At 43.2% G+C, this 23,997-nt stretch overlaps 1 protein-coding gene across 2 annotated transcripts in view; it reads right to left on the reverse strand.

Annotated features, from left to right (window-relative positions):
- Nucleotides 1–3,929: 3,929 nt before the first annotated feature.
- The window catches only part of BCL9L (BCL9 like), a 47,066-nt gene continuing 26,998 nt past the window's right edge, over nt 3,930–23,997 (reverse strand). Inside the window, exons 2-8 of one of the 2 annotated variants that reach the window (XM_069947222.1) lie at nt 22,910–23,214; nt 14,600–14,722; nt 13,611–13,776; nt 13,416–13,500; nt 9,532–11,083; nt 7,916–8,077; nt 3,930–5,277 (exon numbers count right to left, since the gene is read on the reverse strand). In XM_069947222.1, the coding sequence (XP_069803323.1) occupies nt 4,367–5,277; nt 7,916–8,077; nt 9,532–11,083; nt 13,416–13,500; nt 13,611–13,776; nt 14,600–14,722; nt 22,910–23,168 (3,258 nt within the window). In that variant the 5' untranslated portion in view covers nt 23,169–23,214 and the 3' untranslated portion in view covers nt 3,930–4,366. Of the gene's footprint in view, nt 5,278–7,915; nt 8,078–9,531; nt 11,084–13,415; nt 13,501–13,610; nt 13,816–14,599; nt 14,723–22,909; nt 23,215–23,997 lie in introns of both variants that reach the window. The other variant, XM_069947221.1, reaches the window with a different exon arrangement.

Below are 23,997 nucleotides of genomic sequence, written 5' to 3' on the forward strand. Positions count from 1 at the left end.
GTGGTAGAGACCTAACATACTTGCGCCATACATTCCCCTCCATGATGGAAACCTGTTGGAACTGTGGACATAAACAGGGTACTATGCTACATGTATGATGGAGTTACGACAAGCTTCTAGAAAACGAATAGTAAATTAGACAGGTTTGGTGCAGTCAGGGGTGGAATTACTACCCTCAATGGACCAATCCACCCCCTCCTTATACATATTTATCCAGTGCTTTGCAGTGATGAGCGTTAGACTGATATCGCTGAAGTGGGGAGAAAATAGTGAGGGCATCACTAGGATATACCTCTCCCCTCCTCTTGATGAGTAAGAGTCTGTAAGTAATGTAATAGGCCAAACTGTTGGGGTTCAGCAACATGCTCGGCACTGGACTCCCTGGGGCTGAAGAGGTTGGGTGCAGCCCTAGAAAACATGGATATAGGCCATAGGCTGTATCCATGTTTTTCACAACTCCCTAGGGCTGCGTCCTAAACAGTTCAGCCTCTCTGCTCAACACGACTTACTTGGCTCACCAATTTCTGAACCAAAGAATCTAGTAGATACAACAGTGAAAGAATTGTAATCCGGCACTGCCCAACTCAAGGATAAGCTGTATCAGGTGGGTATGGAGCTAGGAGCCAACCCAATGGATCCAGGTGTCGGGTGACCAGTGCGGTGCTCTGCTGAAGGAGTAGATCCTATATAAAGTACTTGTAAACAAAACCAGCGGCACCCGCGATTTCATGCAGTAAGGTCATTTATTGTAGCAATCACCGACACAAATGCCTGTGGACCAGCCCTGCTACCACATTGTTGTATCCCACTGTTGTGTGTCGGTGATTGCCACAATAAAGAATCTAGTAGGCTTACAGCTCAGAATCAGAAGTTATACATCTGTAGAGCGTCGTTTTTTCGGGCTGTTGAGATGACTTTTTCACCTGTGAACAAACTCCTACGTCACAGTCGATGGACCTTACAAAGTGACCAGTTTGTTACTTATAAGCGATAAAGAACTGCATGTTCTTCTTCCTTATATTCTAATGCCATACGTACAAAAATGAAAGATGCAGCACACAATTTTCACATTTCATATCTTGTATTTACATTTTTTTCCAAAAATGTTCACATTTCACTGCTTTGATTAAAAAAAAAAAAAGATAAAAGCCACGCTCACAAAAAAGGTATACATAGGAAGAGACAGCACTGTACAGAGACATTACACTGCACCAACTCCACTGCTTCTTCTCACCATAAAAACTTCTTACTGGCAATGACTCAATTTGGCTTTTAAGTACATGAATGATGGCATCAGCTGGAAACAGAAATAAAAAACCTAAACATATGTAGCCACCTGAACATCATATCTGTAAGTGATTATTCAATATCCTGGGCATTGTGGAGTTGACACCCAAACAGGTCTAGGGGCTTGACATCAACACATCAAAAAGCATGAAGTCTTACACGTAACCAGGGAAGTGTAGCCAGGTTTGCCAATGTTCCAAATGATACTGATGGTTGTTGATGGGGCTAAGATTAGAGCTCTATAGCGCCAGTGACGCCGATGGAGTTCACTTCATGTACAGGTCTCTGTCACACTGAGATATTAATATTCCCCTTTTCTAATTACAGATTTGCTTTGCCTTTTGGGTTACGGAAACCCAATGCATCAAGATGTAGATGTAGATGAAGTGTGCTATCATTGCTTCCAGTGTGTTGGATAGCCACACTATATGGGTACTGATAAAATAAGATGGATGCACTGTACCTTGGGTCCCTTCATCCACACTCTATAGGTTAAAATGGGGCAAAACAAAAGACCTATGGGCATCTGTCAGAAAATTTTGATCTGTTTTCAGATCTGACCCAGTGCTAGAGGGAAACTGCCAGACAGCAGACATGTGAAGCCATCCTTAAGTTGGCTATATACTTTTAATAGCATGGCGGAATGTTCATGTATTATTAATGGAGAAAGCAGCTGTAGGTTGCTGCTGCTGCAGCTTTTCTTTCGTCAGGGGTAGGAGGTTATAATCCAACCAGCAACTTCAGATAGTTTGCAGGTTTGGTTAACTTCTATATAAGGTTTATAGGGACCTTTTGACGAGAAGCATATTGGGATAGTGCTATGTTGAAAGACCTTGTACTCCCTGTACCTGGTCACTATGGATTTAGTTGAAATGACAAAACTTACTACTTAGACATGGTGCCCACATGCTTTGGGCGGAAGATTTTAAAAACAAGAAGATGATTATATGAGATATGCTATGATGCAAGACATACAACATATATGACTAAATGATCGGGATGGGCTCTTAAATGTTTATATATTTCAAAGAAATCATGCATAAAGGACTGTTTCATAGGAAGTGGGATATAGCTCATGTCTTCTAGCCCTAAGATCAGTGTTTTAAGAAACCAATACAATTGCACCTTCTAGTCAAGGTCTGATAGGGCAATGTGCAGTGACTCCATAGAAGTATACCTTGGTGCCAGGGTCTCTTTAAATACAGAATGGTCAGATGATCAAGGTGGATGAAGGAAGGTTAGCAAAAGAAAAATGAACCGTGGAAATGATAGAAGACATAAACCTGGAGCAGATATCATCAATAATTCACCTGCAAGCAGATACTGAAAATCAAACTACAGGATAAAACTTTCAGCAATACTATAAGGATGGAATTGTTCCAATTGCTAAATGCTACATTGTTTATCATCCAATATTCTCTAACAGCTTACAACAGCTCACTACCAATGTGTGTTGTGGCCACCAAACTATGTAGATGACATTAATGTATCAATGAGTAGCAGAATTAGAATAGAAACACTATAAGTAGAAGACAAGAGAAAAAATATTCGCCAAACAATTTTATAGAAATAGATGTCCCATAATTCCAAATGATGGATTGAATTAAAGATTATCTGCCAAAGATTTAAAGCCAAAGCCAGGAACAGACTATAAGCAGAGATCAGGTCATAAGGGAAAGCCTGAGATTTCTCCTCTTTTCAAATACATTCCTGGCTTTGGCTTCAAATCTTTGGCAGATAATCTGTCAGATAATCTTTCTGTGTAAATGGACCCTTAGTTAGACATACCATCAATGTCCTACCATAGGGGGCTGACCTCTATCCCCAATCTGACCACTAGAACAAAATGGCAGCAGTAGTAGGAAAGCACAATCAGGGCGATGTCATACCAAATGTTTTTTCGCAAAAAATAAAAATAATAACAGAGTTAAAAGGCAGGTGGCTGATAAGCCGATCAAATGAAGGGCTATGCTTCGTTTAGACGGACATTTCACTCATCTCTACTTGTTATGAAAAAAATATATAGGGGATAGAACATTAGAAGAAAACACCTATTTTAATATACACTAAAATGAAAACAAAAATGCGAAGAAGCCTGCCATTTTTTGTTCATGCACACTTTTTTCAGCATGTTTTGTTCAAAAATTGTGTGTAAGCATTTCCCGCCACTTTGTCTCCAGACCACATGGTCAGCCAATGAGTCTACCGGCGTTATTGGCAATCTGTGCATAGATCCTGCCTGAGAGCACAGATGGCCCGATCAGTCAGTGACAGGTGCTTAACCTGTCACTGATTTCCTTAAACACTGCAATCGCTATAGATGTAAGGGGCACCTGCAGCAGGAACGTATATATACGTATTGTGAAAGTGAAGGGGTTAAATAGCCAAAAATACTGGTCACAGCTGCAATAATATACAGTATATAAAATATGTCCGTAAGTAATTCTGCCATAAAATTTTGGTGTGTGGGCATTAAGAGCCAATTATTACCAATTTCCTAGCTGCACTGTCACCTATTCCTGGCAGTCAGTGGTGGACACAGCAGTTGATTCTCATCAGTTGGAGATTGATGGCATATTCTAGCAATGTTATACCAAAGACTGTACTGAGACAATCAAAAATGCAAACAGATAACACAATAGTTTCATTACAGAAAAGTACTTTTATGCTCTATCATCCATTAAAATGGTTTCGCGTTTTGTTCAGGTGTCTCCCAAGATGACACAACATCACATTCTGCTTTCATAGGAGATATTTTACCTAAATCTGCTAGGACCTTTTGAAAAAAATGCTGGTATATACTAAAGCCAAACTGAAATATCTATGGTTTAGAAGGATCTTCTTTTTCCCGGAGGATTAAAGGTTGCACTGAAAAGACAAAGTTTTTCAACCCCCAACACACTGCAGCTCAGGAGACACAATCAAAAGAAGACAACCCCTTTAACTTTTTCTTTTAAAATTCCGACATAAAAATATGTTTTTAGCAAAGGAAGCTGCTATAGACTGTCCAGCCGTAATAGCCATCTTTAAATGGAATCATGGAAGAAAGAACTAGGTTGGTGCTAGTGAGTCTCTGACACTAAAATGGTAAGTGTCCTGGTCCTGGGATGTACGTATCTAAAGATACACTCCGCTGTCTCATTTGGTGTCCAACCATCATGCTTTGTTGTCCATGCAAATGCCCACCAAGAGCACCCTGTGGTGACAACATACTAGAACTCTGGGGGTACATCTCTCCTGACACACTCCGCTGCTTCATTAACATGAAGTTCTGTTGCACTGTCTGAGATGGAGGTGCCATTCCTGTCCTACCCATAGGGTGCATAGGTGGCATTCCCAGGGTTCTTTGTGGGCCTGGAAGACTTGGGCCTGAACGACCCGAATGTTGCTCGACCATCATATTCTGCAAGCCAAGGAGGTGCATATTAGTAGGGTGTGGTTTTGGAGGTTGTGTACTCCCTTTTGGAAAGTACTGCAGAGTACTACTTGGCTTTTCCGATGGCATGATACGGGATAAGTCAAATTCTGGAATACCACTGGGTGATGGTCGGATTACTTCTCCTAGCTCTGGGTCTGTGAGCATGGCAGGAAGACCGGGGCCATAGGGTTCTGCTATCCTGGGTGGCATACGTGGTTGATTAGGTGCTTCATCTGGATAGTGTTGCTGCATGGAATTATTTCCACCTCCTTGTGGTAATGATGGATTGTGCGGAGGCCCAGGCTGCAGACGTGGTGGGAAGACCAAGGGGTTGGAGGACATCATTTGTGAACCAGGACCTGGACAACAAGAATCCTGAGTCACAGAAGGAATCATCAAAGGTGTCTGAATAGGGCCAATTGATGGGTGCATGGGAGGACCGGGTGAATTGAGCATTGAATTAGGGGGCTCATGAGAGAGCGGTGGCTGTCCTTGGAGACCAATGTTTCCTATTGGGCTTTGTGATGAACTTAAATTCAAATGCAGAGAAATAGGAGGATTCATCCCGGGGCCTGAAACAAATAATATATCACCAGTAAATATAAGTTTACAAACTCCCCAAATCCACGCTCTATTAGCAATACAGGACAAATACATAACCAAGTCTCTTCATCAAGGTTTTACCACCACAGCCACCCCCTATCCACAGGACCCCCAGTGGTATGACACCCTACCTGATCACAAGAACAGGACTCCTTACAGAACTCTGAATGTAGCGGCAACGTGTAGACCCTTGCCCCACTCAAGTACAGAGCTTTTCTGTCTTTGGCACTCCCATAGAAAAAGAATGAAGATAGAGTCTGCACTTTGCTATTCCATTCAGAATCATGTTCTTAAGATCAAGCATGGCCCCATTGTTCAGACTTCCAATGCTAAGCACTTATTCCCTATTCACCAATTAGGAGATATATATCTGTCTTTTGTGTGGCCAATATAGTAATCATTATCGGACGCACATCGATATGTGGGTGATAGTGATGAGTTTATTGGCTGCACCAACGATCAAGTGATTGGCGCCCAGTATCTGGAGTCAATCGCCCCTAAAGGTGTAAAGTAAATATCGAGTCCTTGAGTTATTAATTTATCCGTCTACAAATGTTCTGTGATCATGAAGAAAAAATGTTCAATAAATACTGAATAATACCAACCAAATTTCAAATGTTAGACATGACATTAACATGCACTGATAGTCGCCATGAACAATTATTCCCAGCTAGTCTAGCTAAAGGCGTTATCCAGGCTTAAAGAAACATGGTTGCTTTCTTTCAGACACAGCACCAGTCCTGTCCTCAGTTTGGATGCAGTGTTGTAGCTCGGTTCTACTTAAGTAAATGGAGCTGAATTTTAATACCACACATAACCTGAGGTCAGGTGAGGTGCTGTTCTTGCAAGAAATTAGCCATGTTTTTTGGATAACCCCCTTTAAGTAGGTTGAGTCATCAATTGTCAAGGAAAAAAAGACAATGTAGCCACATAGAAATAGAGCCACTCTTGCCTTCCCACACCTACTAGAATGAAAAGGAAAAAAAAACATAAGGCAAAAAAACAAGATATACCATGTAAATATAAAAAAAACACAAATCAGGTATAGCACAGTGTAAAAAAATACTGTCATTTATATCTGTATACATGCTGGTAGAGCTCTATCTAGTGGTAAAATGTGGGGCCAACATCCTACTGTGATATTAACTAGAAATGCCATTATGTACTACTGCTATATGAGATACTGTGGTACAGGAAAAATGTTTGCCTGTGGTGCCAGTGATCTAAGAGAAAGTGGCTCATATATGATGTACCGCTAAGCTATAAAAGGTGTCTAGTTCAGGTGTGGTTGGCAATGAAGTTCCATTCACTTCAATAGAACTAAGTCGCAAAACCTGCACTCAAACTAGAGACTGTCTCTAAAAGAAAGTGGACATGTTTCTCTAACGCTGGATAACCTTTTTAAAACACAGAATTTTAGTCACATCTGTCGAGTGGGGCATTTAATCACAAACATGAATTTTTAGGGGCAAATGTATCAATGTATTTGCATGCTTTTTTTTGTAATCTTTTGCGTACAGTGTATTTTTTTTGTGCAACATCAAGGCAAATTAGGTAGATTTGTATAGGTTCACCATTTCTCAATTTTTGTCCTAGGAGGGAGCGTGGTTTCAGGTTAGCTACCTTTTTCGGCTGCTTAATCATGTGCAATTTTTCTACTTTTTGCACAACAAATTGCGCAGTACTCCACTCCTAGCCTAGCATATTTTTTTTTTAGCCAAGCTGTTTTAGCCCAAAACTAAGCAAAAAAAATGTGCAAGAATTACTAAGGCACTGGTGCCTAATTTTTATGCAAAAAAAAAACCCATAAAATTCTGCTCAGCCCATAAAAAGTACCTCCTGCTCAATTTTTTTTAAAGACGATAGAGATGACACAGATGTTTTTTTCCCCCTTTTATTACTATTTGGTGCAAGACAGCATGAAGGTGGTTGGGGGATATAAACTGCTAGATCACATTTTACTTTTGCACAATACTGTAAATGGAGGTTTCGGCTATGTTCAAACAATGTTTAAAAGGGGTTATCCCAGCGCTACAAAAACATCTCCACTTTCTCCCTCTCTTGTCTCCAGTTTGGGTGGAGTTTTGAAACTCAGCTCCATTGAAGAAAATGGAGCTTAATTGCAAACCACACCTGAACTGAAGACAACAGTAGGGGGAAAAGTGGCCATGTTTTTGTAGCGTTGGATAGCCCCTTAAAGATGAAAATACTGCAGAATTTTCATAACTATGGCCATAAATAATGATCATGAGCATTAATTATGGCCATAATTATGAAAATATGGCCATATTTTCAACCCAACAAAATGCTGTGTGACTTGCTGAGCTGATTCTCTCCCTGGCTTGCTGCAATCAGTGATGCTGCAAGATACAGCTTATAATTTACCTACAATGACATCAGCAAGATGAGCAGCAAGACTGAAAAGGCAGTGAAACACCCAGAACCAGACCCATCAAAACTTTTGACATGTCTCTAGGACTTAGCTCACATGTACTTAAGAATCCAATAAAGTTTTAAAAAATAATTTTCTTCCTATGATATCAATAAGACACTTTAATTTTGTCAAAGAAACTCATCAGGTTACATAATGGCAGTGAAAATTCTCACCTTGCTGACCAGGTGGAAGAAGAACCCGGTCTGGTAGAAGGTCATCGTCAGAAGTAGCAATTGTTTTAATTGCATTGTGATAAAGTGGAGTGGAACTAGGCATGGCATACTTGGACATCTGGGACATCATCAAGGATAAAGGATTCTGGGTTGGTGCACCATCTAAAAGAAAAATAAGATTAAGTTTTATAGAATGTATGATAAAGTCTAAAAGACACAGTATAGGTCTAGATATGTACTGTCATTGCCCTCCATAATGCTTAGAAGGAGCATATGCTGAGGAAAATATTCAGTATAGTTTGGTTTTTGACGTCTAGTGGACGTCCATACTCAGTGACTGACAATCTTGCTTGTATGAGCATAAGTAGAGACAACTGTCAGCACAAAAAAGGGCCCCCAGGTGCTGCGCTCAGCCCTTTCACTCTAATCATGTCGTAACAAGCCATTACAGTTAAATGCAGTGTTCTGACTGACAGGGCAAAGAGCCATTCACTTCTCGTCATTCTTATCATTTTTGTGGCCACGGGCAGCATTATTCCTACAATCTCAAAGGGCTGATCTCCTCCCCAGTGCTTGACTGACAATTCGTGTGCTTGCAATGCAGGGAGGAAGCGAAGATGTCATTGGACTGCACAGGAGCCAGGTAAGTATGAGGGTTTTTTTTTAAATTACAGATGCCTACATGAGGAAATCACTACCGAAAGGTTACCAACTAGGGTATGCCTATATGGGGGATATTACCTGCTGGGGAATCTGTGAATTTATGTACACAGGGTGGCCTAACTACTATATGGGAGCACAGAGGGGCTAATACTTCATGGAGGCAAAAAAGTGACATAACTACTCTATGGGGCACAAAGGAGCCTAACTACTATATGTATGCACAGAGTGGACCTTATTACTATATTGGGGCACGGGAACGCCTAAATACTACATAGAATATTATGCCCCTTCTTTGTTCCTATGTCTAGAGCAAGTAACATAAAAGGTTCTCTGGCAGATTCTGAAGAGAAGAGTCTCAGACGAGATGGGTGAAAAAACTGAACAACTAAAAGAAGATGACACCTGTGAGTCACTGGATAAAAGTGCATTGTTATCATTTGTACAGTCTGCACATCCTGTTTAGAGCTGGTATCTACCAATATATGGTCACTGGTTAGGGGGACATTGGTCTTAATATAGTATAGGACTTTTTTCTCAGTAACAGTAATGTTAGTACTGGCAATTACAGCAGGTGGTACTAGTAGGTTTACAGCTGCTGTGTGAGTTGCACTGCAATAAGCTTTCCTGCAGTTTGAGATTTGAGATTGTCTGGAGCAGAAGAGACAGGGGATGAACTGACTTGTTTAAAAGTAGATGTAAGATGGCTAATAAAAGGTGATGTCACTAAATTTACATAAAAAAAGTTTTCATGGTCTGTGAGTTATACTCCTGTTTGAAGTCATATGCACTGGAAAAATGCCAGTTGAATCTGAACCAGCTGTAAAGGCCATTGGGCAATGTGTTATGCTCCCCACAAAACTGTGATCTAGTTCAAACATACTTAATTCTTGTTGCATGTAATTATATGGGCCCTGGCCTTTGGAGACAGCCTGTCCGACCTTGAGGAAACTGACCTTGAACAACCATCTTCTGGCCACCACCTGGCATTCCACCGCCATTTTGCACTCGTGCTGACCGAACCATATCTTCAGATCCTACTCCTGCTTGGGAACCCATGAGTTCATTCCTCATTTTTTGGGACAGTAACATCTGTTGGTGGGGTGTCATCTGAAGGTTAAGGTTCATATTCATGTTGACACTCATGTTCATATTTAGGTTTCCACCTCCTCCTGCTGATTCCAGTTCCCTGCCTGGCCCTGGACGCCCCATGGTGGGGCTTACCATGTTTCGGGACCCTCCAAAATCCATGCCCATTGTAGGTTCACTACCCAATCCATCTCCTTGGAACATAGAAGGATCCCCTGAACGCTGTTGCATGATCACTCGTTCCATATCTGTGCCTTGTCCACTAGGTATTGACAACTGTCTCTGCAGAACAGGTGAACGTTTCTCTAATAGCTGTTGTCTCAGAAACTCATCGCGGGAAGAAGGATTTAGAAATCTTTCCACTTCTTGTCCTCCTCCAGGGTATGCCAATCCACCTTGTGGAAAGCTGCCTTGCCCTCCACCCATTGGTGTCATATCTTCAGGCCATCTACCTGGTCTCTGCATGGTTCCCATGCTGTCCATTGGAATATTTTGCATGAGTCCATATCTACCTGGAAATCTTGGACCCTGGAATGTTATCCCTCCACCTCTCAGTTGCATGACTTCTTGTCCCTCTAGGGATCCAGGCAACCGATTACCAACCCACTGTTCGCCAGGCTTGTTGTGGTATGGTGGAGGAGGTCCCCTGAGTATCAAATCAGGCGCTGACCTCCCATGTATAGTCATGTGCTCTTCCTTCCTCCTTTTCTCAGCATAATATTCCTCCTGAAGTTTTCTCCATGCAGCCTGTTCTGGTGTGAGACTGTCTTGTCCTAATCTCTGCATCATAAGACTCATCTGATGACCCATGTCTGGTCCTGAGGGAGGACCTCCCATTTCTTGCTCAATTCCTGGACCTCCTAAACTTTGAGTTTGCGTGATCATAGATTGCAGGGGTTCTTCATACTTTTTTATTGGGGTTGGTGGGTTTGAAGGGACATGAGGAGGAGGATGAGAAGGTACAGAGCCTTCTACTGGACTGGTGTTATGCCTTGAAAATGACTCGCTTTCAGCACCACTTCGAAGTAACAGCCTTTCTATGTCTCGCAAAGTCTGAAGTGATCGTTCCCGATGCTCAAGCTGCTCCCTTGAAAGACCCTCTGTGTTCAGAGGGACAGTGGTCTCTTGTGTACTTTCCAAGAGTCCAGGGTCATCGACAGGTAATGGGGCAGAAGATGCAGGTGGTGGTGGGTTGGAGTGGCTACTAGCAGGTCGACTATTGTTATTTCCCACTGTGTTTGGGGTCAATTCTTGTTTTGTCTCCTCCACTGCTACTTCCGTTTGTAATACATTGGGAGGAGCCTGGAGAGGCGTGATTGTTGGATGACTGGCTGGTGCAGGTGAAGTAGGAGGTGGTAGCGTGGGCACAGAATCCTCTACTGCTGTATCTGGAGTGCTGGGTGGTTTCTGGAGCGTTTCCTGAATAAATGAAAATATAAATATTTTAACTGTGTTAATAGTCATCTAGATTGTGTGTGACTTCTGAATTATACAAATTCACATTTGTGTAAATTATACATTTTCCGAACAAAAAAAGCACAGGAGAGTTATAAAGAAAACAAGTGCACACTCTTCAAAGGAAAATCTGCTATGTTTTCAATTTATGGTCGAAATTCAGAGTTTAATATATATTACATAGGTGGGGGTAATCTAAAATAAAATATTCAACCAATTACACAGGTCAACAGCATTTTTGGGGCCAAAGATATTTCAACGAATTTAGGGTAACTTTGGGGTGCTGATTCTGAATATGTCATCAGTTTTGCCAGATTGGCTCAAGTTTTTGAGAATTTTCGTGAAATGTGTAAAAAAAAAAAGACGTAATTTGCTACACGCGCATTAACTTTATTGCTATTGTCATGAATACAATAAATTTTACAAAGTAAATGTTGATTTTAGTTTATTTTAACTAGTTTTAGAAAGTAATCTTCAAAAATGAACAAGACATGAAAAAAAACTTGAGCCAATCTGGCAAAACTGATAGCATATTCAGAATCAGCACCCCAAAAATACCCCAAAATCATTAAAATATTTTGGACACCAGTAAATTTTTTTTTTTATATTGACCTGTGTTATTGTAGGATATTCCTAGACTTACAAAGAGAATATTAACCTCTTAAAAGGAACAAATCAGCAAGAATGTGCTGATATAGTTCCCTGCAGCTCAGTATAGAGCTACTGTGCAGCTCACAGAGCATACTAGCCCTGTCTGCAGCAGTAGCTTTATGAAGGTGAAAAAGAAGTATTATTCTGCCACGCAAGGCCGGGAGAGGGGCGGCAGCTAGTCATCTGGGTGAGGAGCCGCCGGTGACTAGTCACAGCTAACTGAATTGTTCTACAGTAAAAGACAAATTGTCCTACAGTAAAAGACAAATAAAAAAGTTGCCTTTTCATGTCTCTGGCCAACTTGACAGCTATGTATTTTATGGCTTCCTTAAGATGCCCATATAAATAGAATGTACTGGGTGTATTGTACACACCAACTGGTCTTCCAGTGCTGAGTTTGTTTTTCAAGAAGGCTGCAAACAGAAGGATCCATTTAGCTCAGCAAGACTTGGAAATTTCTAAATGTAGCTTGCATCATCTCTCAATGCCTGTATACACTTAAAGGGGTATTCCCACCTCATCTTGCAATCATCTCTATAATTAATGGAGAACTCCCTGCACTTTACCATGGCTTACGCTCATTTAGGCTCTATAGGGATGCTGAACATTTCCTGGTTCAGGACTAGGAAACATTAGTTAACCCCAATAGGTGATGAAAGGAGCACAGGCCGTGGTAGCTGTGCAGGCGCTATGAGCTTTCCATTCATCGAGAAAAGAGTTGATTGCGTCTCTTTTCTCAATACAAGTGGGGGTTCCGATGGTTAAACCCCAAGTGATCAGCTTGTTATGCTCTCTCCTGTGAACAGGGGACAACAAGATGAATTGGGAGTATCCTTTCATGATTGGTTTATACTATATTTTAATTCTTTTATTTTCAGTAAAAAATAAATTATTTTCATGTTGCTATAAAAAATTTTTTTTATCAAGAATGTTTTACATTTAAAATTGAAAAGAGAAAGAATATGCTTAAAGGGACACAGTCCCTGCAATAAGAATCTGTAAACAATATAAAACAAGATAATACTAAAATTACGAACTCTAAGGCAATTGCAGTGTCAATTAGGAGGTGATATTTTGCATGATACTGTAGAACAAGGGTTGTATCCTCTCCTGTCTGCCCAAAAGAATTGGTGGTGTGTTATAAAGACACACACATATAGGGCATAGCGCTAGTTAAGGAGCTCTGGCATTAACGCTATATATTAATACAAAGCAAACTTAGTTTGGAAGTATAAGAATAAAAGGGTAAGAAATAAAAAAGAAAAAAAATAATTAAATAGAGATGGGAGAAAAGATGGGAGGGGGGAAAGAAGGTACAAGGGGGAAAGGACAGTATCCAAAGCAATGAATATTGTTCAACCAGAGTAGACAAAAGCACCCCAGTAGTATTCATGCAAGATGCAGTGCAAAAGCAGGGCTATCTTTGTAAGAGGACCAAGGTAGCCATAAGCATTCAACTTTGGACCCCCAGTTGTGGTCTTCCACCATCAGGGACTCCATACGGAACAAGAAGTCCATTTCGGTCACAGATACCGCAATGGATGGGGGAGCTGTGGACTTCCCACGTCTGGGTATAACTGTCCTAGCAGTCGTCAGAAAATGACGTAACAGTCATGTTGCTAAAAATTAAATACAGTAGATATACCTCATCCAGCTTTGCTCGAGGAACATTTTGCTGGTGGTAAAGCAGAATGGAATCTGCGCGACCCTGTAAAACAGCTTCGGCCGCCCTGCGAGCAAAAAAAGGTGGAAATGAGAGTAAGCTTCCTTGAATCCCATCATAGAGATACAGCACTAATGAATGTACATCTGTCATAATTACAAAGAGAAAACCACTTACGTGTTTGCCAAATATGTTGTGAAGACATAAACGTATTGTGAGGGAGCCTTGGGTGGCCCTCCTGGCCCTCCTCCCTCTCCATGTAAGCTTTGGCTAGCCCCATGGGTTGTGCTGGAAGAACTGGAGTCATTGAGTCCTGGAAGGGAAGCTGATCCTGATCCTGGCACTGTAGGAGCGGATATTGTAGAATCACTAACACTACAGTCTAACAAGGAGGAGACAGAAAATAATACTGAGTAATAGGTCTTATACATATCCTGTTTTCCAAAATTTAAAAAAGGACCTCCCATGAAATTTAAAAAATACAGGAAGGGGGGTGTATGTGTAATTTTTGCCCGGCTTCCTCCTACGTCGCGGCCCAGGTCCCGCTGCTGGATTTTCATGGACCAGCTGATAGACTGCAGGCTCAGTCAGTCAGTGACTGCAGCAGTGTTTGCCCAAATCATGATTGGGTGAGCAGCCAATCCATTAGCGGGATATGTGACTTTCCAGAAGGAGGAGCTGCTGGAGGTTGGTGGCAGTCCGTATCATTCAGGCATCACTATGGGGCACGAGGATAGGTAAGTATACTATACTGTATTTTTTTTATTTCATCAGACTTCTCCTTTAATTTTCAATCTATGCAATGTATTTACAAAATAGTTTATAATTTATATCTTCGATTCCTTATGTCCTTGATGAACATTACCCAAGAAAACTACAATAAGGCTATGTTCACACACAGTAAAATAAAAGCAAAATATCGATGAAAGTTTAAAAAAATAAACCATGCTGTAAAGGATTGCATTATTGGTAAATGATCAGTATAACAACTTAAGCTTACATGGATAAACAATCCCAGACTGTCTCCATATATTACAGATGGCAGGTTAGTGCTCATAATTCAGTTTAATTAATTGCATTGATCATTAGATGATCATTGTTTTCTGAAAGTATTATCATTGTATTGCAATAAATTAAAAAAATCAATTGAAATAGAACTGGCTTACTGTGAGAGACCACTAGATTTTTCTCATCCTCTTCACTGTCTGGTCCCGAGCACCACTCGTCTCCACTATATGGCTGTTTACGTTCCAAAACACAACGCCTCTTGCTACGGGGGAGCAACTCTCCTAGGAAAAGTTAAAAACAGGGTACGAAATTACAACACATAATTACAATTTTTTTTATAGCCAATTGGGTCATGAAAACAGAACTAGGCATAGGAATAAAGTATATTTTGTTATTTTTTCTTTAGAATCTTTTTTTTTATATATATATTTTCTGTTTTCAGTTTTAAACCTAACTGGCTTCTTCTCCCTGGGATGGATTTATCTCTGTCCCAGACATGCAAAAATCACTTACTGTTGATTAAATTGGAATGAAACCAGGATGAGGAACAGTTCATCTACCTAGAGTGAAAAGTACAGCTCAGAATGAATATGTGCAGTAAATGGATTCACACAGTATCAGCTTTATATATTACCTATAAGCTGATTTATGAATGCTAAAATCCAATTATGCAACTGAACAAAATAACTTGGGATGCTGCATGCTTCTGTAATTCTATACAAGAGCTTCTGAAATGGCGGTAATAAAAAATGGCTTTATGGGTCAAATGGGTTATGCAAAATGCTGCACTGAACATACCTTGCCCTTTGGCAAAAAAAATAAAAAAAATATATATATATTAATTTATATGCTTAAAAGCCATAAAAAAAACCTTCAAATATAATGTGCTGAAGCAATCTCTATGTTAGTTGGACCAGCATAATACAGGTAGAGGCTAAAGTCAGCAGTACTGATGTAAAGGTTCCAACTGTATTAAAGAGAATTTATGACCTAAATTTTCTTTTTTTTTCCCATCAGAGCCAGGTACTGAAACATGTTGCGAAAATGCCTTTTTTTAGCGCAGACTGGCCCAATCGGAAAAATATTCGCAAAAGGTCTTTTTGCGAATATTTTATTCGCATTGCACAGATTTGCGCCACCTTATAGTTATAGGGGTGTGGCAGCACGCAGAGGGGGCGCAGCCTATGCGTGTGCCGCATTTATCATTTTTCCCGGGGAAAAATGATACTGAAACCTATGCCTAATGTGCCTCTACATAAATCCTAAGCTACGGAGCTGCGGGGACATTTGTAAGCCCGGCGTATAAAAAGTCGGACTTCATAAATGTCCCCCGTTCTCTTATTCCTGGGGTCCCCGCTTCTCCCGGGGTCCCGCGCGCTCTCTAGCTTCACAGCGGCCTGTCAGCTGGTAGGCCGCTCAGCCAATCACAGGCCGGGACCGCCGCGGCCTGTGATTGGCTGAGCGGCCTATCAGCTGACAGGCCGCTGTGAAGCTAGAGCGCGCGCGGGACCCCGGGAGAAGCGGACGGCAGGAGCAGCCCTGGAACGTGGATGGGTAATGTATATCGTTAGTCGCCAGCCACACACCGCTATTACACGCAGCGGTGCGCGGTCGGCGCCCGACAAAAATAGGGTCTAAACTATATCAACGATCAGCCGATGATCGTTGTCATCGGCTGATCGTTGCATTTATTACACGGAGTTCCGTGTAATAGTACCCTTAGATGATGGTTGCTTGTAAAGTTATAAAATCATGTCATCAAGTGTAAGAGTCCTGGCAGCTTTGCTGAAAAGCAGCATGCATGCCTTCTCTCCCACTCCTCCCTGCTCTGCCTAGTTGGGGAACATGGCTCAGTGCAGGAAGCCAAATCCTGTACATCAATAGAGCAGAGTAGAGAGAGATGCAGTAAGGAGGAGGAGGTGTGCATACTGCAGCTCAGCATAGCCTTCATGACTCTTAACCTTATAACTTTGCAAACAACTATCAGTTAAGGGACAGGTATCGTGTGCTTTATCTTCCTATCAGCTATCTGCCTTTGTCTGCAGCTCTGAGCATGATCTAGTAAGCAGCTATATTCTACATTATGTTCATTTTAATGCATCCCATTACCTGAATCCCTTTGGCAGCTGCTGCCTGGCATAAGTTGCTAAAGTTCATTTCATCATCTGCTAACACTCATTTTAATGTAAATTTTATTTAGTGTTTTACCATATATAATATAATGTTGACATTTTTCTTTAGTGCCAAGCACTTAACATTAGATGATTTAATTTGGAAATAAAGATGATAAGAGGTGACCTAATTTATTCTGAATCGGCCATAACAATGGTCAGTTCGGAAATCTGCCAAACTATCTCTTTATTCTTTTCATACCTAGGCCTGTAAGAATGCTGGGAAAACACCTACAATGTCTAGGGATAATGTTATTTCACCAGAATTAATTTTGTTTTTACTTAAAGGGGTGGGCCACTGTATAGTAAAATTGCTCAGTGTACAGTATTAGTAAGAGTACTCACTGTATATACTGACAGTAGGTGCCTGTGTACCTCATGGAGCTAATATCAGACTCCCCTCCTCCAGGCTGGGCTGTCCTGCTCTGTGGTGTTTTGGTCCATAAGATTGCTGAAATGGAGGAGCATGTGACCAGGCCCCGCACCCCAGTGTCCACCACTGAGCCTGTAAATGTCTATGGAGAACACAGTGGACAGGGCATGGTCACATGCTCCTCCATGTCGGCCATTTTATAGACTGAAACAAAACAGAGCAGGGCACCACAGCATGGTAAAGGGGAGTCTGATTTTAGCTCTATGAGGTACACATGGAGCTGCTGTCAGTATATACAGTGAGTACACTTACCAATACTTATACTGACCTATTTTACTATAAAGTGGCCAACCCCTTTAAAGGGTATTTTCATATTCTGTATTGATGGCTCATATGGTATGTGAGCAGCACTTCACTTAAAGAGAACCCTTCTCCATCTACTAAAAAGCATTATAAAGCATTATAAAGGGGCGTGGCCTGGTCATGGCGGAGTGAGCAGCACACTGTTGGAGCTCCGGTCCCACCCAGCTTATTTATCAGACCTCAGCACTATTTGCACCAAAAGCACCCAAATGCCCTGCACCCGCAGAAGGAAGCCTCTCGTGACGGATTCCCAACAGAAGACAGACTCCGGGGCCATGGAGAGGTACCTGAGAAGCGCGAGGTCAGTCTCCTCACAGGACAGCCATGTCAGCTCTTAGCAGGCGGGAGCTCCAGCGTCTCCACCAGCTTTGTCAGCCTCGCAGAACGCCTCTGGCTCCTCCAGACCCACAGGTGACTCCAGGGAACACGACTCAGGCTTCCCAGACCCTGGCATTACAGCTTCCCCAGCTCCCGTATGGGCCTACGCGCCTTCCGCATGTGGTGAGGGAAGACGGGCGCCATCTTGGGCTAGTGAAGCTGCGCCACAAGCACCCGCCATGTCACAGGTCAGTGGGGGAGACCAGGAGTTGATTGATACTGAAGAGGAATGGGACTGGAAAGCCCATCTTGAAGCTTTACCAACTGAGGGTGCGTTCATACTGAGGAATTTTCGCGGATAATGTCCGCGGAATTCAGCTGTCTGTCCGTGCACACTGCCGCGCGCCTTTCCGTCGGTTCCATAGACACCGCTCTAAGGGCTGGCGTATTCCGCTATCCTAAAATTCCTCAGTATGAACCCACCCTAAGTCTTTACTGGACTCTCTGTTTATTAAGCTGGAATTCTCCCACAAGCAGGACATTGCTGCTCTTCATAAAGATTTGCAGACAGTGGGGCAGAGAATTGTGGAGGTGGAGGAAGTGCAGGAACAGACCTTGACTACCCTGGATCTGCATAGACAAGCCATACAGGCCAACTCACGTCAGATCTCTGAGTTACTCGCCCATGTAGACGATCTGGAAAATCGTCATTGTCGCAATAACTTGCACATCAGGGTCCTTACTGAGGAGATTGGCCCTAATCAACTAGAGACTTGGGCCATGGACTTTTTTTTGCATCTCTTACAAAGACCCCTGGACCAAACCATTGAAATAGACCACATACATAGATCTCTGGGTCCGAAACCGACTGATCCCACACGCCCCAGGGATATAGTTTGCTATTTTTGCAAGGACAAAGAGGCCATCCTGCAGAATGCGAGGGAGTCTAAGGACTTATCTTACAAGGGCAACAAGTTGCTGGTGCTTCCAGATTTAGCCTGGCGTACTTTACAACTCCACAAAGCATTGAGACTGGTCCTGGAAGCGCGGGGGGTATCCCTTTCAATTATTTCCTAAGAAGGATGGCAAGTAAGCCACATTTAGATCCCTGGGGGACCTCCCGAAATTTCTGGGGACTTTTGAGCTTCTGCTGATATCCCTGTCAGATTGGCCGTCGGTCTGCAGTCTTCCTATACCACTGCCCAGGGAAAGATGGCAACAGGTCGCGCCCAAGCTGCAGAAGAAGGCCCGCATGAGACGGGAGGCCCCAACCTGATCTGGAGGGACATCAGTATTACTTGCTTATCCATGTTTTTTACTCATTGATGCATAACCTTACCTGTTTTCTCCATAAGTCCTGTGCTTAGGTTCATATCTGTGTTTCCATTATGGGTTTCTTACTAAGGCTGGGGTGGGCCCAAACGCTACCCGTCTGGTCTCCTATTCCCCCACCTAGGGACGACAGCTTTTAGCTGTTACTGTCAGTTGACAACTAGTGATGTTTCGGGTGGCGAGTTTGGCCTCCTTTTATATGTTTGTCTGTGTCTTGTGTGTTGTGTCTGTATGTGTCCCTTCTCTCCACTCCTCTTCTCCCCCCTCCTGCTACTCTTTCTATGTGGGTGCCCATCTCTGTACAGAAGCCCCTGGGTAGTGCCGTTATGGTTTTCGTGCCTTAATAACATGTCACCATGGCAGACATAACGTTTTGCTCGTACAGTGTACAAGGCCTGAATAGTCCATCTAAGCGTAGTCAGATCCTGTATCGCCTACATAGAAAGAAAGTGCAGATAGCGATGCAACAGGAAAACACACTATAGCGAACTGAGTAAGCCAAAGGGTACCTCCAGATATTACCCCACATGGCATCATAGCTGTCATCCTGAAAAGAAAAAATGTGGGGTGTCCATAGCCCTACACAGATCATTACAACATGAATTAGTGGGAACTTTGCATGACAATGAGGGGCGTTACCTGTTCGTGAAAATTAAGTTAGCAAATTCAGTACTTACCTTGGCTAATCTGTATTTTCCTAATCAAGGAGAGGTGGAATTCGGTCTTCGGGCTCTGCAGGAACTGGTCTCCTTTGCGGATGGCTCCTCTATTCTCCTGGCCGGGAATGTCAACCTCTGCATGGACCCGGCTATGGATTCCTCAGCGGGTAGGTCGTGCGGGTCCCTGCGGAGGCGGCAGAAAACCTGGAAGCAGACTTTTGTCCTGATGAGGTGTTGGGGGTCATCAAGAATCTGAAAACCGGAAAGAGCCCAGGCCCTGATGGGTTCACCCCAAGATTCTGTAAGGTTTTGGGAGGCCTGATTACCTCCTTCCTGGTGCGCTCCTTTAATGCCATTTCCGCAGGTTGCTTGTTTCCACAGCAGGCCCTAAGGGCCCATATAACAGTTATACCGAAACCCAGGAAGGATGTGACAGTTTGCAGAAATTTCTGCCCTCTCTCATTGATCAATGTTGATCTTAAGAACTATTCTAAAATACTAGCTCTGCGCCTTGAACCCTGGGTTCCAGGTATGATCCACCTAGAGTAGGTGGGTTTTGTCCCTGGTCGCAAGGCCAGGGACAACACAATAAAAATGGTATCTTTGATTTCCGGGGCTCGTCGCTCTGGGAACCCCCTGTGCCTCCTGACAGTAGACGCTGAGAAAGATTTTGATAGGGTTCACTGGGGGTTCCTGGAGGGGACCGTCCGAGCAGTGGGGTTGGGTCATAAAATGGTGGGGAGGATCCTTGCCCTGTATTCGTGCCCTACAGCTCAGGTGCACATAAATGGTTCACTATCCAGCCCATTTGGGGTGTCTAAAGGCACCCGCCAAGGCTGCCCACTGTCCCCATTCTTGTACATACTAGTCATGGAGAGCCTGGCGAATGCCCTTAGAAGTAATTCTGCCATTAAAGGTGTGTGTGTGGGGCAGAGAGAACATAAACTATCATTGTTCGCGGACGACCTCATGATTTACATGTCCTCTCCCTGGGTGGGCCTCCCTAATGTTATGGTACAATTCCGGAGATTCGGACTTCTCAGTAACAAGTTAATTTACAGAAGTCGGAAATTCTGAACATTACCATCCCAGCCGGGGATGTGAACATGTTACAAACTAGCTTCCCATTTAAGTGGAGATCTGACGATATTAAATACTTAGGCGTCTGCATCCACGCTCACTTATATGACCTAAACTACAGACCATTCCTATTAAATCTTGAGAGGGATCTGCGGACCTGGAGTACTTTGCCGCTGTCATGGTTTGGCAGACTTGGTGTACTTAAGATGGATTCTCTCCCGAAGATCCTATACTACTTCCAGACCCTTCCAATCCACCTCTCGTGCTCCTTCCTGAAGATAGCAGATAGGATCCCAGTTTGTGTGGGGGACATCCTGGGCAGGCCTGCGACACTCAGTTCTCACCAGAAAGTAACTGGGTGGAGAAAAAGGGTGGAGCGGGCTTGCCTGACTTCACAATATATTACAGAGCATCCATAGCCGCTTGCGTTCTGGATCTCCTCCATAGTACAACTTCTAAATTATGGGTCGAAATAGAACATGCACTCAATACCCATGAAGCACAGGGAATCTTTTGGATCCCCAACCAGGTGGATGTACGGAGATTGGATCTTTCCCCTTTATTAGGGACGTTATATTCCATCTGAAAGGGCTTCGCAGTTAAAGCAGGCCTGGTTTCTGCTTCGGGCCCCCTCACGCCCCTGTTGGGTAATCCCCATTTCCCTGGGCTGCTAAGTGGATCTTCGCTGTTCCCTCTGTCCGTCATGCACACACCTAGGATCAGAGATGTGGTTCAGGCCACTAGAATGAGGCCACTAAGAGATATTGAAGGAGATAGGGGACCTAGATCCGGGACGTGGCTACATTATTTCCAACTGCAAAGTCAGGTGGGATCCCTGGCGCCGGTTGGGGAGCTCTGTGTTGATGTGACCACCTTCGAGCAGATCTGTGTGGCTGCAGAGCCTCCTGAACACAGAATATCCTTATTGTATGGCATTCTTTTGTCTAAGGAGGCGGATGACCAGATGCTGGGCTTCCAGCTCGCTTGGCAGAGGGATCTTGGCAAGGTATTCTCTGGGGAGTGGTTGAAAGCTTTCACGTTAACCTATTAACTTACTGTGTCCTCTAGGATACAAGAACTGAATTATAAAGTCTTGACCCAGTGGTACCAGACGCCTGAACGTCTCCACAAATGGTTTCCCTCCTTACCTGATACATGTTGGAGGTGCTCCCAGTCAGTGGGCTCTATGGTCCACTCTTGGTGGGCTTGCCAGCCTGTATACTCTTTGAGGCAGGGAGTTCAGATCCTGTACAACACGGTCACTTCTCAAAACTTGACTTTAATGCCAGAAATAGCCCTATTTCTATTTTACCTGGCTCGCTGCCTAAGATTAAGAAGGGCCTACTGGGCTTCTTCCTCTTGGCAACCCAGCAAATCATACTGAGATTATGGCGGTCAACCACTCCTCCCTCTTGGCGGAGGCTTTTGGAGCTCTGGTGCGAATGGAGGAATAGATAGTATTTTCACAGTGACTGGTCCCCTTTAAGACATCATAAGCAACATCTGAACCTGCTCCCAAAAATGGTCCCTAAACAAATGCGTAGTACCAAAGCAAGATTCCAATATCATAGGATGGTAGGTTGAATTACATGAATTTAGGTTTATAAAACAAAGAAGAAAACCTACTCTATGTATAGGTCCTTGTGGTTATTTATGCTGCATAGGGTTGCAGAAGCATTCATTTGTCGACAGATTTTCTTTAAAGGTGTTTTCAATGGCATAAGCAATAACAGCCTATCCTTATAGAAGGTCATCAATGCTTGATCCACAGGGGTCCAACCCTCAGAACCCCACCTGACTGTCAGTGAATGGAACCTGGCTGCAGTTATAAGCACAACCACCGCTATGGAGAAGTGTGAATAATGAAGAAGATGCAAAACCTTTATAAGAGCCATTGGTTCTTTCATGTGCTGATTGTTGGGGTCTGGGGGTTATACTTCTGCACTACTGGGCATTATTATTATTATTATGGAACACCCTGGAATATTCTCAAGGAGGTCAGAAAGAAATGATCAAATAAACAGAATGTTTTTATTGATTAAACAGAACTAGGTGGTAAAAAGTCTGCTCTCTGTACTCTGTAATGAATGCAGTCACTTTATAAGAAATAATGGTAGAAGTCTACATTCATAACAATAAAAACACCAAATAACATAATTTATCGTAGCTTACCTTTTGGTTCCGGGTCCAGAGAGGGAGTCCCTGGCTCCTTCTGCTCTGCTACCTCTCCAGCTGGCTCTCTTTGCCCGTTCCCATGGTTAGGACCCTGGTTCTGTGTGGTTTTCACACCCACACCACTTGGGGACATGTGATTGGGTTTGGGGCCAAGCAGCCCTGTCCCTTTGGATCCTTGGCTCACATTTGCAGGCTGTGATTGTCCACCATTGCTAGATGCCTTCCCATGATTGGTCAGTTTGCTTTCAGGGTGCATTTGATTGGCAGAGAATTACACTGATGTTAAGAGGGATGTCTGCGACCTGGACAAGGAAATCAGACAAATCAGATGTATCAGTGCTTTATACACAATAATATAATATTAGTTAAAGGAGAAGTCCGGCGGACTATAAAATCCAGCAGGGGGAGGGGGGAAATTGATTACAAGTACTAACTTACCTCTCCCCGTGTGAGTGCCGAGACTGCCCGCGGGACTCTGCCGGAGGGCATTGTTCCCAAGTTGTGATGATGTCATGACTCGGGGAAAAAGGCCTGTCATGGCTGATGGCCTGGCTGCTCAGCCAATTAGTGACTGGAGCAGTGTCCCACCCATCAGCCGGGTAGTGATATTTCAGCTCTGAAGATCCCGGAGCGCAGCAGGGGTCCCATGGCCGCTCCTGCCACTCACCGCGGGCACGGGGAGAAGTAGGTTAGTACTTGTAATGAATTTCTCCCCTGCCAGCTGCTTTATTTTATAATCTGCCAGACTTCTTCTTTAATACATCACAAATTCTGTATGCAATAAAAGACAAATTCTAGAAATCATATGGGTTCCTGCTGCATCATTGTGATGGTTGTGCATCTCATTTCTTCGGGGTGATGTGCAGCTGATTTTAGGGTCACTCAATCGCCAGACTTGTCTGTCAGCTGACTAGCGGTTCTTTCACATGGGGCAATATTTTCTGGTTTAGGATATGAACGATGGGACCCCCAACCATCATGAGAATAAGAACCCCTTATGTTAATGGAGCAGCATGCACACAGCTGTCTCTTCCACTGGGCAGGGTAGGTGGCTTCCGTGGGGCCCATGACTCATAAGGGGCCCC

This window comes from Dendropsophus ebraccatus, chromosome 12, assembly GCF_027789765.1.
Source record: "Dendropsophus ebraccatus isolate aDenEbr1 chromosome 12, aDenEbr1.pat, whole genome shotgun sequence".
NCBI classification, from domain to species: Eukaryota; Metazoa; Chordata; class Amphibia; order Anura; family Hylidae; genus Dendropsophus; species Dendropsophus ebraccatus.